General features: G+C 36.2%; 1 protein-coding gene across 6 annotated transcripts in view; it reads left to right on the plus strand.

Annotated features, from left to right (window-relative positions):
• LOC142173300 (uncharacterized) overlaps positions 1-18,548 on the plus strand; it is a 28,332-nt gene that overhangs the window by 1,900 nt on the left and 7,884 nt on the right. The window contains exon 4 of one of the 6 annotated variants that reach the window (XM_075238608.1): positions 12,046-12,260. The exons of 2 other annotated variants lie outside the window; for them this stretch is intronic. In XM_075238608.1, coding sequence (XP_075094709.1) covers positions 12,046-12,106 — 61 coding nt within the window. In that variant the 3' untranslated portion in view covers positions 12,107-12,260. Of the gene's footprint in view, positions 1-110; positions 4,422-12,045; positions 12,261-14,848; positions 15,512-18,548 lie in introns of those variants that run through there. 3 more of the 6 variants (XM_075238610.1, XM_075238609.1, XM_075238606.1) reach the window with 3 other exon arrangements.

Here is an 18,548-nt window from a genome sequence, read left to right on the forward strand (position 1 = left end):
ACTCAGATATGACATATTTTTGTTTGTGATTCTAAAATTGAGTAATTAACAATCCCCACTGTCAATAAGCTCAACAATCATAACATCATTATGGTTTCCTGTTTTGCAAGGTCTAGTTGTAGCTGACTTGGTCAATCTATCCACAATCACCCAAGCTGCATCGAACTTCCTCTAAGTCTATGGGAGCCTAACAACGAAATCCATAGTGATCCTCTCCTATTTCCATTCTGGAATCTCTAACTTCTGAAGCAATCCACTCGGTCGCTAATGCTCATATTTCACATGTTGACAATTTAGACACCGAGCTACATACTCCACTATGTCTTTCTTCATCCACCTCCACCAATAGTGTTGTCTCAAGTCCTGATACATCTTTGTAGCTCCCGGATGAATGGAGTACCGCGAACTGTGAGCCTCTTGGAGAATCAACTCACACAAGCCATCTACATTGGGTACACATAGCCTGCCCTGCATTTGTAGTACACCGTCATCTCCAATAGTGACTTCCTTGGCATCACCGTGCTGAACTATATCCTTAAGGACAAGCAAATGAGGGTCATCATACTGATGCTCCTGATACGATCATAAAGAGAAGACTGAGAAACCACACAAGTCAAAACTCGACTCGGCTCGGAAACATCCAATCTGACAAACTAGTTGTCCCGGGCCTGAACATCCAAGGCTAAAGGCCTCTCTGTTACCGGTAAATATGCTAAGCTGCCCAAACTCTCCGCCTTATAACTCAAGGCATCGACCACTACATTGGCCTTCGCAAGATGATAGAGAATGGTGATATCATAATCCTTAAGCAACTCCAACCACCTCTGTTGCCGCAAATTAAGATCCTTTTGTTTAAACAGATGATGTAGACTTCGGTGATCGGTGTAGACCTCGCAATGGACACCGTACAAATAATGCCATCAAATTTTCAAGGCATGAACAATAGCTGCTAACTCAAGGTCGTGTACAGGAAAATTCTTCTCATGCACCTTTAACTTTCTGGACGCGTAGGCAATCACCCTACCGTCTTGCATCAACACTACGCCGAGACCAATTCGCGATGCATCACAATACACAATATAAGCCCCTAAACCTGTAGGTAATACCAATACTGGGGCTGTAGTCAAAGCTGTCTTGAGCTTTTGGAAGCTCTCCTCACATTCTTCGATCCACCTGAACGGAGCACCCTTCTGGGTCAATTTGGTCATAGATGCAACAATAGAAGAGAAACCCTTTACAAATCGGCGATAATACCCTACCAAACCAAGGAAACTCCGAATTTCCGTAGCTGAGGACGGTTTGGACCAACTCTGCACTGCTTCAATCTTTTTCGGATCTACCTTGATCCCCTCGCACGAAACTATATGATCCAAAAATCCCACAGAATCAAGCCAGAATTCACACTTTGAAAATTTTTCATATAACTTCTTTTCTCTAAAGGCCTGAAGCACAGTCCTCAGGTGTTGTCCATGATCGTCTCGACTCCGAGAATACACCAGAATTTTGTCAATAACGTAATGATGAAAGAATCAAGATGGGGCTGAAATACATTATTCATTAAGTGCATAAATATTGTTGGGGCATTGGTCAGCCCAAAAGACATCACAAGGAACTCGTAATGACCGTACTGAGTCTTGAAAGTAGTCTTCGGGATATCTGGCTCCCGAATCTTCAACTAATGATAGCCTGAACGTAAGTTGATCTTAGAGAACACTCTAGGCACCCCGAAGATGATCAAATAGATCATCAATACGTGGAAACGGATACATGTTCTTCACTGTAGCCTTATTCAGCTGGCGGTAATCAATACACATCCGCATAGAACCATCCTTATTCTTTACAAATAAGACAGGAGCACCCCCAAGGCGATACACTAGGCTGAATGAAACCCTTATCAAGCAACTCTTGTAACTGTTCTTTTAATTCTTTCAACTCTGCTGGGGCCATACGATATGGTGGAATAGAAATGGGCTGAGTACCCGGTAATAAATCAATGCCAAAGTCAATATCCCTGTCAAGTGGCATACCCGAAAGATCTGCTGGAAATACGTCAGGAAAATCCATCACTGTAGGAACTGACTCAATAGTAGGAATATCAATACTAACATCTCTCACATAGGCCAGATACGCATCATGTCCCTTCTAAACCATTCGTTGAGCTTTTAGAAATGAAACAACCCTGCTTTAATCATAATCCAATGTACCTCTCCACTCTAGCCGCGGTAGACCTGGCATAGCCAATGTCACCATCTTGTCATAGCAATCCAGAATAGCATGATAGGGCGACAACCAATCCATGCCCAAAATAATATCAAAATCTACCATACTGGGCAATAATAAATCAGCCCTTGTCTCAAAACCACTTATAACAATTAAACACGACCTATACACACGATCCACAATAATAGATTCACCCACGGGTGTAGATACATAAACAGAATAACTCAAGGAATCACGTGATACGTCCAAATACGTGGCAAAATAAGATGACACATAATAATAAGTGGAGCCTCGATCAAATAAGACTGATGGATCTCTGTGACAGACCAGAATAATACCTGTGATAACAGAATTGGATGCAACTACATCTGTCCTAGCAGGAATGGCATAATATCTGCCCTGGGCTCCCCCTTTAGGGCGACCTTTACCTGCCCAACCTTCACATCTGACTGGTTGTGCAGCTGGAGTGTTAACTGGTGCAGTAATCATGGCCTGAGAAGCCTGAGGGCCCTGTGGAATAGGTGGGGCCTGAGAAATCTGTGGAGGTGCACCTCTCCTAAATCTGGGGCAATCCCTTATGATATGACGAGTGTCACCACACTCAAAACAAGCCCTCGGAGGATGTGGCTGTTGAGACTAGCTCGGGCCTGATCGATTAGACTACCCGCTGAAAGCACCCCGTACATGAGGTACAGTAGACACTAGCGGTGCATATTATGGAACATGAGGTCTGAGAGTAGCTGCAATACCACTGGAAGCTAGAAGTGTTGAATGAATAGGACGACTCACATAACCTCTTCCATGACAGGCTGCAACTGGGGAACGAGAATTATTATATGTGCCAGAATCTCGGGGTCTCTTAGCTTCCCTCTCTTCCCTCTCCCGAGTCTGCATACCTTCAAATCTCTTAGCAATTTACACCACCTGTTAGTATGTGATGTCCATCTCTATCTCTCGAGCCATACTGTATCTGATACTAGGGTGGAGATCCTCAATAAATCTGCGAACCCGCTCTCGAACAGTAGCAACTAAGGCTGGTGCATGCCTAGCCAAATCACTGAATCGGCCCGCATATTCTAACACGGTCATAGAACCCTAGCGCAGATGCTCAAACTCTGCGCGCCATGCATCTATAAGACTCTGAGGAACATACTCCCTTAAGAACATATTTGAAAACTGCGTCCAAGTAAGTAAAGCTGCATCAGCCGGACTAACCAACTCATATGCCCGCCACCACTAGTAGGCTGCTCCTCTAAACTGGAATGCCATGAAAGAAACCTCAATGGAATCCACAATACCCATAGTACGAAGGATACAGTGACATACCTCCAGAAAACCCTGAGCATCCTCTGAAGCTAAACCGCTGAAAATAGGAGGGTGGTACTTCTTATACCTCTCGATCCTGAGCTGCCCCCCCCCCCCTCCGAAACTGATGTCCTAATCTCAGGACGAACTGGGACAACTAGCTACACTGGTATAACCTCTGGGGCATGGTTAACTTGGGCCCGTGGCTCTGGAGTACGGGCGGCGGGAGTCTGTGCTCCTCCCCCAGCCTGAGATGTGGTAGGAGCAAGTGGAATTAACCCTGCCTGAGCTAAAATGCCAAACATGCTCAAAAACTGGGCAAGAGTCTCCTGAAGTGCAGGAGTAGTAACAGGCGTCTCAAGTGCCTGCTCTCTAACTAGAGCTACTGGTGGCTCTGATGCAGTAGCTCATGCAGGTGCTTTGGCTGTACCACATGGTCTTCCTCGGCCTCTGCCCCGACCCCTACCTCTTGCGGCTCCAACATGGGGCGCGGGTGTCTGATCATCGGATCCAGTTGTGCGTGTCCTCACCATCTGTGAGAGAATATAAAGACAATTGTTTAGAACTTTGAAACCAACAAAGGCATACGATAAGGAATCAAAGAAGTGAATATTTTCTAACAGTTTCGTAGCCTCTCGAAAATAAGTACGGGCGTCTCCGTACCGATCCGCAAGACTCTACTAAACCTGCTTGTGACTCGTAACACCTATGAACCTAGAGCTCTGATACCAACTTGTCACGGCCCCAAATTCCCTCCGTAGGATGTCGTGATGGCACCTAGTCTCTAAGACTAGGTAAGCCTATCAATGCGAAATAATAATAAATATCTGAAATAAATAAACTACAATTCAAACAATTTCAACTCCCAAAACCCGGTAGAAATAAGTCACAAGCTTCTAAGAATTTATTCTCAATGTCTCTATATGTCAAGGTCTAAATAAAATATAAGGAAGCAACATAAAATGATAGAAGGGGACTCCGGAGTCTGCGGACGCTGGCAGATATACCTCGAAGTCTCCGTGCGCAGGTAACTCACTGACGTCTAGGCTGGTAAAATGTACCTGGATCTGCACAAAAAGATGTGCAGAAGCGTACTATGAGTACACCACAGCGGTACCGAGTAAGTGCCAAGCCTAACCTCGGTAGAGTAGTGACGAGGTCAGGTCAGGCCCTACTGGAGACTAAATAATGACAAGGTAATGTTTAAACAATATAATAAGATAAAATGATAATGGAAATGAATCAAGTAGTATGTCACATTTAATTCCACGAAATAATGGAAATTAATATCTCGTGGAAACAAAACAAAATTTCCTTTCAACTTCAAGAAAACCACAACAAATAATCAAAGGCAACTACGGCCATAAATCAATATAAACAAGGGCATTCCCGAGCTACCGCCTTGTAGTCCTAAATTATAAATAAATCCACAATATCTCATTTCCTTATAGCATCCTGCGGGAGCCTTCACAATTTATTTTAAAGAAAATATTTTTTTCGAAATAGCATCCCGCGTTTTAGCCATCCTTATCACACCGCATGACTTCTAGTAGTTCCCCCTACTAGCCACACGTATCAAGCCACCCTTATCTCACCGCATGCGTTTCAATACACAGACCTTATACCACCGCATGCGTATCATTATCACAATTTGTACCTCAAGTGCTCAAATAATTTAACTTGCCAAAATAATTCAACAACAATATTTTTCCACAATAAAGAGCTCACGGCTCATGACAAAATAAATCATCAATAATCTTTTTTCACAATAAAGAGCTCACGGCTCCATTACAATGAGTACGGAAATCTTACAAAAATATTCAGGAATAAATAATTCAGGAAAAAAATATTTCAAAATCTTTAATACGTTGCTTCAATATCAAATTTAAAAATATCAAATATTTCATATTAATAATATTTTATTTAAAGAAAATCAACCTTCAAATAATGCACAGAATAAAAAAAACCATGTTTCAACTAAACAGGTAAAACAATTAGCAGGAAAAGGTCAGACAAATTTAAGGTATATATTTCAGATCAATGATGAAGAATATAACAAGATAAAATAATTTAATAAATGCGCAACAATGATTTACACAATTTAAAAATATAATCTTTCACATTTAGCCCGTGTACACACTCATCACCTCGTGTACACGACTTTCAACACATTTTAATAATCACATCAATACCAATCCTAGGGAAAATTTCCCCCACATAAGGTTAGACAAGTCACTTACCTCGACTTGCTCCAATTTAACCAAGTATTATACTTTTTCCTCGATTTTCCGACTCCGATCGACTCGTATCTAGTCATAATTAATTCGATACAGTCAACAAAAATTATAGGAATCAATTTCATAAGAAAATACTACATTTTTCAATAAAATCCGAAATTAGCTCAAAAATTACTTGTGGGACCCACATCTCGAAATTCAGTGAAACTCAATAAATCCGATAACCCATTCAATTACTAGTCCGACCATATAAGTTTCACTCAAATCCGACTCCGGATCGACACCGAAATCTCAAAAATTCGTTTCTATGAGATTTCTAAAAGTTTTTCAAATTTCTATCTTAAACCACTAATTAAATGGTGAAAACAGTGATATATTCATGTATATTCACCAAATCCGAGTTAGAATCACTTACCCCAATGTTTTTCCTTGAAAATATATCAAAATCGCCTCTCCTCAAGTTCCAATTCGTCAAAAATGGCAAATGGGACGAAGTTCTATGTTTTTATAACTTACATATTTGTTAGGGAGCCCGATTTTTCAGGGAGCCCGATTTTGACAAGGAGCCCGATTTTGACAGACAGCCCGATCCGATTTTGACAGGGAGTCCGATTTTGACATGGAACCTGGTTTTGACAGGGAGCCCGATTTTGGCGGGCAGCCCAATTTTTTACAGCATTTTCAGTAGAAAAATTGCAGCAGCTTTTGCAGTAGCTAAGTCCCATTTTTTATCCGTTAACCATCTGAAACTCACCTGAGGCCCTCGGAACCTCAATTAAATACACCAACAAGTCCTAAAACATCATACGAACTTATTTGTAATCTCAAATCAAACAACGCTAAAATCACAAATCACACCCCAATTCAAGTTTAATGAAACTCAAGAATTTCCAACTTCTACATCCGATGTCGAAACCTATCAAATCAAGTCCGATTGACCTCAGATTTTGCACACAAGTCATAAATGACATAACGGAGATGTGAAAATTTTCAAAACTAAATTTCGACCCTGATATCAAAAAGCCAACTCCCCGGTCAAACTTCCAAATAAAATTCCGATCACGCTCCTAAGTCCAAAATCACCATACGAAATTGTTGGAATCATCAAAATTCTATTATGTGATCGTTTGCAAATAATTCGACATCCGGTCACTATTTGAACTTAATCTTTTAATTTTTCATCAAAATTCTATATCTCGGGCTAGGGACCTCGAAATTTGATTCCGGACATATGTCCAAGTCCCAAATCACGATACAGACCTACAGGAACTGTCAAAACACTGATCCGAGTCCGCTTGCTCAAAATATTGACCAAAGTCAACTCAATTGAGTTTTAAAGCTCTAATTCACATTTTAATCCATTTTTCACCTAAAAACTTTCATTTTACGGATTGCGCACGCAAGCCGAGGAACGTTAAATAGTATTTTTTGAGGTCTTAGAACACATAATTAATTATTAAATTTAAAGATAACATTTTGGGTCATCACAAGTCTCGTGTTGATAACGTGTTATAAAATATAACTCAAAGTAACAATATGGAACAAGGAAAAAATAAGTTAAGAGATATATATAGAGAGAAAGAGAGAAGAGATTCTTATTTCTTCTTCAATTGAGTGTATTTTCCTATCTATTACAAGGTCTTTATATAGGCATGAAAAGTGAAAAAAATATGTCATTAAACATGGAAAATATGTCATTGAATATGCCATTAAACATTTGAGATGAATATCATGGAGGAAGAGTAGACATCCACCATAATTTGATATTTCTTATAACAAAAATTAACTTTGTTTTAATATTGACTAATTTTGTGATGTTTTTTTCTCCGGCATGTAGATTTACTTCATTATATATGTAAGTAAACTTTTATTCGATTTTTAAACTCTTTCTTGTTCTTTGGATAAATATAGATGTGTACTCTATATATTACATTTTTTTAAAAAAAAAAAATTACTTTATTAAAATCTAGCTATAGTGTTTTAAAGAAATATAATTATAAGGTTTTAAATGTGAAAGAGTTTTATATTTATATGGAGTAGTCTTTTTTTTTTTTGCTTTTTTGCGAGAGACGAAATAATATTTAAATAATTAAAAGAGATAACAAAAGTTCCTAACATGATTGCATATGATCATTAACCGAATTAAGTGTGATTACATGATAACAAAAGATAAATTTGTTTTTTATTTTAATTCAAAATTATCCTTTAATCCAAATATATAGTCAAATATAGAATAAAGTTACAATATACTATTGATATTTACTAACTTGCGACTTGGCTTAACCACAATGTCAATTATATATGATAACTTTATTATATATATATACACAATTACTATACAAGCATCTTCCAACCCCTATTAAAATTTCAACCCACAATCCATATCCATTTCAAAAGATTTTAACTCCCAAACACTATTAAAACCTAGAAAGAAGATGAGGAAGAGGATGAAGAAGAAAAAGAAGCAGCCACTTCAACAAAAATTGCAATCCACAAAAAGAAGAAACTAAAAAACGACAACAGCATTTAAACTCATAAAAATGTTAGTAACTTTTTCCAAACCTAGTTCTTTCACCTCAAATTTCTGTAATCACGAAAAAATTCAAGTATCGAAGCAGAATTGATAACGAGATAGAGAGAGAACAAATGGAAGAAAATAAAACAAAGACAAAATAAATAACTTGAAGTTAGCTTGTATAACAACTTTATCTGTGGACAAGTATACTTTAATATCACTAGAAAAGTGACACACGTCTTAAACTTGTAAAAATTTAAAGAATGAAAGAAGAAAGAGGATTAGTGTACAGGGAGAGGACTCAGAACTTTGGTAATGATCGTACTGCGCCTATTACTTTCTCCTGTCCTTTTACTTGGCATTTATTATTATTATTATTATTTTTTATTTGTCACTTACGCATATTAAGAGAAGATAAATTTTTTTTCATGTTATACTCATAGTATTTATTACTCATTTCAACTTATTTTGTCAAATCTAATAAAATATGTATCAATTAATATGAATATTATGGTAAATTATGCACTTCATTTATTATTTCTTAAGGGACGTAAAAAGTCAAAACGTATCAAATAAAAGTGAACGGAGGGAGTATATTTAATGCATTAAATGCACCAAATTACTACTAAAATATAACACCAACACCATTTTTTTAAACTCCTAGAAAATCCAACCTCTTATCAACGAACTACACAAAAGATATTGACCAGGGAATCTTGAATTTAAGCCTCATAAATAAATAAAATATGAAAGAGAAAATAAGAGCAAGAAGAAATAAGGTATTGAACTTGTTGACAATTGAAAGAATAATCAACGCGGACACGGTTAATGGGTTTCTAATCCGGTGGGCTATCATTTGCAATAAGAAATGGGAAATTTTGGGGAGAAAAATAAAAAAATAATCAGATTTTCAAGTGGTAATTCAAAAATAGTCACACTTTCAAAAGTAATCGAAATTTAGTCACTTTTCATGTAAAAATAAATTTGAACGAAAACATTGCTTAAAATTCGGAAAATACTCCAATATATTATACTGGAGTTCCAACATAAGTATACTGGATCTCCAACATATTATATTGGAATTCCAACATAAGTATATTGGAACTCCAGCATAATGTAATGGAGTTCCAGCATAAGTATACTAGAACTCCAGCAAAGTATACCGGTCCAGTATAATATGTTGGAAGTTCATACACAGGTGCTCGAATCTCCAGTATATTATGCTTGAACTTTTCGCGTGTTGGAGTTCCAGCATAATATGCTGGAAGTTCATACTCAGGTGCACCGAACTCCAGTATATTATGTTGTACCAATCTCTGTTGCAGCAAAATAATGACTATTTTTTAATAACTTGGCAAACACTGGCTATTTTTGAATGACCAGTCCAAAAACTGGCTAGCCCGTGCTATTTTTACGAAATTTTCATAAATACTTATGGATTTATAAAATATTTCATAATCTACAACTAATAATAAAATAATATATTCTACGTATAAAAAATATACTCTACAAATACGCTATATTTCCTATTAAAGGGGAAACATATCCCATAATCAGCTTCTAATTATTTTCCATTTTATTAATTATTGATGAGAACTATAACATATCTCTCGTAACCATGTTGATACATTAAAAAAATCTCATGTTCCTCTATCTGTGCGAAAATTAACCTTGAAATCTGTTCAAATCAAATTCTTGCATGCACTAACCATGCTTAAGACAAATCGTGATATATATCGGTCGCAATTCAGAATTGAGGTCTAAGAACATAGCACTTGTTCTAGATTTTAATATTACTAGTCTCTCTACACGTGCAACGCACGTGAATTTCCATATTATTTTTTAGATATTTATATATATTAAAAATTAGTTAATGCATATATATAATATTTAATTTAATTTAACACTAAATTATAAATTTAAATGCACCAAAAACTAGTATTCTCGTGTAATCTTAAGATCTTTTATGAATAAAGTCAAAAAACATACTCTTAATTCGACCAACTCTATTTCTGTTCTTCCTGTCATTTGTGATATTTTTCATATCCTTCATCCATACTAATATCAATTGGCTTGGCCTAATTGTCTTCTCAAGGTTGGTTGCTATTTTCTGACTTCAATATACCCTAGTCATAATTTGGATCCAAAGATTGAATTTTCCGCTTTTCCTAAACATACAACACGTATTCATCCCAACCAAGGGCGGCTCAACAGATCTCGGGACCTAAGACGAAACTATTTTCGGAAGCCCTTAAATTTATTTTGTAAAATATTTACACTAACAATAAAATTTACTTTTTAAATAACAAATAAATCATTTAAGACAAAAAGGTGAATTTCAAAAAATAATTTAGGAAAAAGAGCACAAAAAATAAAGCGGTGAACTATCGAATATTGAGGTCCAGAACTCAAAGTGAAAATTTTGATTCGGCTATCATCACAAACAAGAAAAAAATAAAATAAACGTACATAACGTAATAACTTAAATTTTGAGTATTGACGGTATAAAAAATATTTACTCCGTCTTATCAATTTAAATGGTGATTGTAGTTCATTCTATTAAGTAGCATTTATGGGTGAATATCTAAAATAAATTGTAAATAACCTAATATAATATGTCGAATTACACTCAAAGAAAATTGGTGGATGAATGCTTTTGTGTTCATGTTGTTTCAGAGAACATTATAAAAGAAATTTATTATGTTGTCAATATATATAACTTAATTCCTATATATAAAAGATAAAATTAAAATTGAAGAGTGAAGCAACAACAATAACAACAACCAAGTATAAATCCCACTAGTGGGGTCTGGTGAGGGTAGTTTGTACATAAACCTTACACCTACCCTGGAGTAGAGAGGTTGTTTCCGATATACCCTCAGTTCCCTCCCTCCAAGAACTCCCCGCCTTACTCTTGGAGTGACTCGAACTCACAACCTCTTGATTGGAAGTGAAGGGTGCTCACCACTGGAGCAATCCACTCTTGTCAAATATACTAATTAATGAGGGAAGAAAATTATCATAATTTATAAATTTATTGTATAAAATAACCTCAATCAAGTAACAAAAAATATACTGTAACACTTTTTTTATTCTAATTATTTATATAAATTATATAATATATAATAATTTAAAATAAATTTGGGGCATTCAAAATTTGGGGGCCCAAGGCAATGGCCTCACTGCCCAAAGCCTTAGAGCCGCCCCTGATCTCAACCTTCCACACATAATGATGCCTGATTACACAAATAAGCATAAAGGATTATGATTGTAATCTAATGAAAATAGAGTAAAAATGTCGAAAATAAGGAGTTGAAACCATTTCGCAAAATGAAGAAAACAATAAGGAAAGTGAAAATGTCCAAGTCCAAAAAGTTTAATCCAACAGATGTCTCGTAACAATAATTAATATATTACTGTGGTACATATTTATAAGGGAATCATAAACTTCAGGGCAGTCTTCTTAAACATTTTCAAATTGGTTTTGGTTCTTCCAAATCAAAAGTTGAACTATACAAACACTTGTGTTTCTATGATATGTATCCATATTTTTCTGCACATAAAATACGTCTACTGCAACTATTCTAAACATGTGCTTCTATAGTTTCATCACTTTTTTATTTAATGATTTTTCAGCTATGGGAACTTGTTATATAATCCAGTGAGTTTTACATATATATGCTCTAGGAACTTCTACAAGTTCCAATTTATATGTCACTCACCTCCTTTTATTTTATCAATAACTTCTACTCAACAAAAAATGTTTAGAAGTAACACGCAGGAGTCGACATTGAGGAAGGCTATGCTATCATTTATCCCAGCAAACTGAATATACATAAATAAAATTTGCATTAGACGTTTGTTGTCGTTTAAAGGAAGAACGTATTCTTTATGTATTAAAGCACATGTTTAGAATATGCCTTTTATTTAAATATAACTATTGCGAATTAATTTGGAGGAACACAACTTTTCAAGAAGAGACACTTATACCAGTTTTCTTCTCTCTTTTTTTTAGATATTAGTTCTTATTATTAGGATAAGTTGGGTATTTAGATTATCTAGAAGGGTATCCACAATTACTTGCATTAGACGTGGAAATAATAGTCAAATCCACAAGAGGTCCGACTATATGCATAATCGTATGGGACCAATTTTTACGTTTATGTTGAGTCTTGTTGTCACGACCCAAATTTTTTTTCGTTGGGTATCGTGATGACACCTAGTCTTAGGGATTATGTAAGCCTAATATTTACTAAATAACAACAATAATTTTTGAAATGGAAATCTCTATAAAATTTACAATTCCCAAAATCGGTAGTACAAGTCATGAGCTCTACAGAATTTATTACAATTTTCTAAATACAACTAGTTGAAATAAAGTAAACAGTCTGAATACAAATCAGAAGGTGACTCCGAAACTTGCGAACGCAGCAGCAGGTTTACCTTGAGCCTCCACAACAACAATCTGCACATCTAGCTAATGATCAACTAACTCCACATTTACCTGGCTCTGCACAAAAATATGCAGAAGTGTAGTATGAGTACACCACAGTTGGTATCCAGTAAGTATCAAGACTAACCTCAGTGGAGTAGTGATGGGGTACAATCAAGACACTCACTAGTCAAATAACCTGTGTCATACTAAAATAATTGAGAACAAATAGCAGTGATATAAACAGTAAGGCAACAAGAACACCACAATTATTACTCTGACAAATAAGAAAAACACAAGTATAACCAATTAAACAAGTCTTTCACATATAATCTCTTCAAATGAATACCCTCCAAATATATTTCTTTCAATAAGTATCCTTCGAATATAAAAACTCGTTCAAATAATTATCTTATATCATAATCATAAGGTACGGTTCTCAACCCCTTGTCATATTCTCACGGCATCTCGTGCCCATATCTCTATCACAACCGCACGAACAACTCTCGTGCTAAAAATTTTAATACATAAAATTCACACGATTAATTATTTTTAATAAAGTAAGGTTACAAATTTTAAACCAAGTAAAAATTCAACAAAGAAATGAGTTTATTTTAGAAATAGTTTGAGTAAAGAAAAATGGCATTTTAATTTAAATAAAATATCAGATAATCTATTGCTCCGGATGTAAAACTTATTAATTTAAAATATAATAGTAACTTCTTTTATTTATACTAACTCGGTCGTCAAAATCGATAAAAATCAGGAATATAAATCTTCAAAGTCTCCTACTAAAAAGTCCAAAGCCAACATAGTACAACAAGGAATACAAACACATAGTGAAAATCAAATAATACATCACGACAGATCACAAGGGTTGTCCTAACACGGAAATGCAATAACCAAAGATAAGTGCAACCATAGAGAGATGTCAACAAAAGGGTACTCCCGAGATACCGTATCATAGTCCCAAAAGTAAATATGCAACAACAACAGTGCCCCGAGATTATCACAAATCATCACAATTCAATTCCCGACATAGCTCACCTTATCTCAACACGTGCGCAATAATAAAGTAAATGCTCGCCTTGTCTCGCCACGTGTGCAATAGTAAAGTAAATGCCCGCCTTGTTTCGCCACACGTGTATAATAATGTTCCCACCTTGTCTCGCCACATGCGAAAATCGATATATATATATATATATAGCCCGCCTTGTCACGCCGCATGTGCATAAATCAATAGTAATAATAGCACGACAGAAACCTCGTGCAAATACCCGAACAAAACTTCCCAACAAAATAACGTGCCAATATCATATCTCATAAACTACACCTCATGTGCTCAAATATTACAACATATCACAGATTTGCACATCAAGTGTTTAATTATTACAATTTATCACAGATTGTACATCAAGTGCTCAAATATTACAACATATCACAGATTTGCACATCAAGTACTCAAATATTACAATTTATCACAGATTGCACATCAAGTGCTCAAATATTACAATTTATCACAGATTGCACATCAAGTACTCAAATATTATAATTTGCCACAAAATTCAATAATACATAAATTTTCATAATAAGGAGCTCATGGCTCGACCATATAGTGCACAAAAATATATCCGGAAAGTGAACAACTCAACAATTAATATTTCACATAAGAATCAAGGTGGCAATCCCACCAAAACATCTTATAAAAGCAAATCCAACAAAACAAGAATTTAGGCAAGATAATTAAAGGATTTAATAAGTACCAATAATTTTCCATTTAATACATAAGGGCGTTTAAGGATTTTAACCAATGTAATTTGCACATATAGCCCAAGTATGTACTCGTCACTGTGAGTACGTAATTTTTTCCCGATATAAATTACTCCTAAAAATCTCAAAAAATATCTTTTAATTTTTTATAGAGTTTTAAGAATTTTTCTTTATTTTTTGTCTAATTAATTTTGCATTTTATTTGCACATTTAGGAGTACTTTAAAACATAAAACTGCAAATATATATATATATATATATATTTGTTTTGTCTTTCATTCTTTAACTTTATTTTCTAGATTTAAAATAAATGTAATTAAATCTTAAAATATATATAAAAAAATATAAAAATAAAAATGAATAAAAAAAAATGTAGATAATAATGCATTAATCCTTTTGTTGCACGTTTTAGTCTCTTTAGGAATAGTTGACTAGTTCTTCTTCATCTAGTTGTAGTGATAATTAGGTAAGAAACTAATTAGTGTCAAACAGATATTTAGTTTGATTTTATAAAGTTAACTCAAAATAGAATAACAAATTAAGTGTTTAGTTTGAAATTAGAGAGGAATTGGGGCTGCCCAGTTGGCTTAACAAACCGAACTGGGCCAGATTTTGAAGCCCAATATGCAACAAATATCCCCCCATGCCCACACTTCTAGGGATTTTTATAGACAATACACACTGCACTTATAGTGGGGACTCTCTGATCTCACTCCCTCAGATTGGTGCCCCTTCTTCCTCACGCTCTCTCTCCCTTCACTCCCATCTAGAACAGAAACGCAGATTCACTACTTCTCTCAGCTGATCTACTGTGTAATCCCTGTGATTTTCAAGTTTAAATCGAGCTGTTAAAGGACTGTTTGTTGCTGAACTTGCTGCTTCTGTTTTGTTAAGTTCTGTTCATCTTCATCTCTATCTTTACTTGTCTAATTGTGGACTGTTTCGCTGCTGTTCAGGTACTGATTTTAATCTCAAATCATGTAACCGCCATACATATATCATAGCATTATAAAATCTGCCTAAATTTTGGTCATCTATATGTTCGATTGAATACTCCTTCACTGTTTAACTATAAATTCGAATGGAATATTTGAAATAAACCTAATATGAACTGGACTCTTGATTAGCAAAAATTAGTATGTGAATGGTTGCTATTTGTGTATATTCCCTAAATTCAACTAGAGTTTCATCTAGCATGTAACAGAAGCATGAAATTAGTTTTTAGATTAGAAAATCTTATAATTCGCGAATACCAATTGTTGAATCTCCGTAATTATGTGCTGAATAGAGTTTCTTAGACCATGAATTGTGTTTGTCTTGGTGCCCATGGCCAGTATCCAGTACTGTGGGCTTGCTCCAGAAGCCCAAACTCTTTTGAAGCCTACGAAGTTGATTTGGGATTACTGTAGGCGCATGCAGGCCCGCGCCTGAGTTTCAATGCAAGCCCAATGGCATTCACCCGTTATTTGATAGAAGTCCAGTGCAATTCCTTAATTAAACGTGACCTCTAGCACTACTGTCCAATCGCTGACCATAAAGAATTAAGAAATCAAGGATGAAAAAAGTGAAATTAAAGTCATTTCCTCCCCAATATCTCCCGTAGTTAATATTGAACAAGTTTAGTGTATTTTTTTGAATTTCCCATACATCCGTTTTATATATTGGCATCAATGTGTCTTTATCATAATGATTCCATGACTTTGGACCTCCACACACAATCTCAAACCTTAGGAAAACAGGGAAAGAAAAATAAACAATCTTTGAATACGCTAGAATGCTTTAGGCGCGTTTTTAATCTTTTATCGTGATTATGTACACGTTCGCGTGACATAATTTTAATTTTCACAAATAAATCTAAGTACGAGTTCGCGCGACTTTGGCCAAACAATCTTAAGATTAATAAAGTGTGATCAATTGTGTATACGTACGCGTGATACAATTTTAACGCCCCAAATAAAGCGGATTTACACACATGTGGTCCGTTTCAAAGATTAAATCAATAAAACGCCATAATTAAAAGCGGTAAAAAAGGGTAAATGCACATAGGTTCTAAAATACGTAATTAAAACAAACAACTAAACAGGGTATGATTAAAGCGACCGTGCTAAAATCACGTAATCCGGGAGTGCCTCACACCTTCTCCCGGGTTAATAGAATTCCTTACCCGATCTTCTGTGTTCGCAGACCATAAATAAAAGTCAAATTTCCTCGATTTGGGATTTTAAAATAAACCGGTGACTTGGGACACCTTAAAATTATTCCAAGTGGCGACTCTGAATTAAATAAATAATCATATTTCGATTAATGTCACTTTAATTGGAAAAACTTCCCTATCCCCTCGGAAAAAGGAGGTGTGACAGTCACATCGCGTACATGATTTTCAATTGCACAAATTGCGTATAAGACTCAATGCCTAAGAGTTAATTCCCCCACTCGAGGGTAGGCAAGATACTTGCCTCAAACTGCGCTCATTCAGTCAAGTAGTATACCCTTTCCTCGATTTTCTGACTCCGATCGGCTCGAATCTAGTCATAATTAATTCGATTAAATCAACACAAATTGTAGGAATAAATTCCATATGAAAATACAAGTTTTATACAAGAAATTCGAAATTTAACCCAAAAGTTCCTCGTGGGGCCCACGTCTCGGAACCCAACAAAAGTTACAAAATACGAACACTCATTCACTCACGAGTCTAACCATACTAATATCATCAAATTCCGATACCATTTCGTTCCTCAAATCGTAATTTTTCATTCTAAATGTTTCTTCAAAAACCACCATTTTTCTCAACTCAAAACACAAATTAAATGATAAAAATAAAGATAGAATCATGGAAATAAATAAATCCTAGGTGAATAACACTTACCCAATCGATTTGCTTGAAAAACCCACAAGGAATCACTCAAAACCGAGCTCTACAAGTCAAACGAAATGTGATAAAAATGGCCTAACCCTCGATTTGGAAAACTTATATTCTGCCCAGGCCTGAAAGCATCACGATCGCGGAAGAGGAGATGCGATCGTAAAGAAGGAAAAAATTAATGGCCCAGGAACTGGGCTACGCGAACGCGTGAAACGGCACGCGAACGCGAAGAAGGGGGAAGATAGGCTTCCGCGATCGCGGAAGGAGTTATGCGAACGCGAAGAGTAACGACCTCCAGTGCTTAGGGCATGGTTTCTACTACGCAAACGCGGACTGGGGGACGCGAACGCGATAAAGGAAATGTGTAGAGCTATGCGATCGCGAGGCGTATTACGCGAACGCCAAGAAGGAAATTGAGGCGGTCGGCAGAGACACTTCGCGAACGCGAAAGTATCTCCGCGATCGCGAAGAAGGACATCAGATTAGAACCAGGAGTTCAAAAATAGAAGGAAATGGTCCGTAGCCCATCCGAAATACATCTGAGGCATCCGGGACCCCGTCTAAACACACAAGCAAGTTCCATAACCTAACGCGGACTCGCTCGAGATCTCAAATCACATCAAACAACGCCGAAAATACAAATCGCTCCACGAATCAAACTTATGAACTTTCAAAACTTCCAACTTCTAAAACTCGTGCTGAAACCTATCAAACCAACCCGGAATGACGTCAAATTTTGCAGGCAAGTCCCATATAACATAACGGAGTTGTTCCAACTCTCGGAATCGCATTCCGACCCCTATATCAAAAAGTCCACTTTCGGTCCAAAACTCCAAAAATTCGACTTTTGCCATTTCAAGCCTAAATCAGCTACAAACCTCAGATTCACAATTCGGACACGCTCCTAAGTCCAAAATCACCCAACGAAGCTAACTCCTAAGTCCAAAATCACCCAACGGAGCTAACGAAACTGACGGAACTCCATTCCGGAGTCATCTTCACACAGTTCCAACTACGGTCAAAATCCTAAGATTTAAACTTTCGTTTTAGGGACTAAGTGTCCCAAATCACTCCGAATCATCCGGTAACTGAATTCAACCACGCACGCAAGTCAATACACATAGTACGAAGCTGCTCAGGGCCTTATGCTGCCGAACAGGACTTAAATTCTCAAAACGACCGGCCGAGTCGTTACTCATGTAGT

The sequence above is a fragment of the Nicotiana tabacum genome, chromosome 19 (genome assembly GCF_000715075.1).
Source record: "Nicotiana tabacum cultivar K326 chromosome 19, ASM71507v2, whole genome shotgun sequence".
NCBI classification, from domain to species: Eukaryota; Viridiplantae; Streptophyta; class Magnoliopsida; order Solanales; family Solanaceae; genus Nicotiana; species Nicotiana tabacum.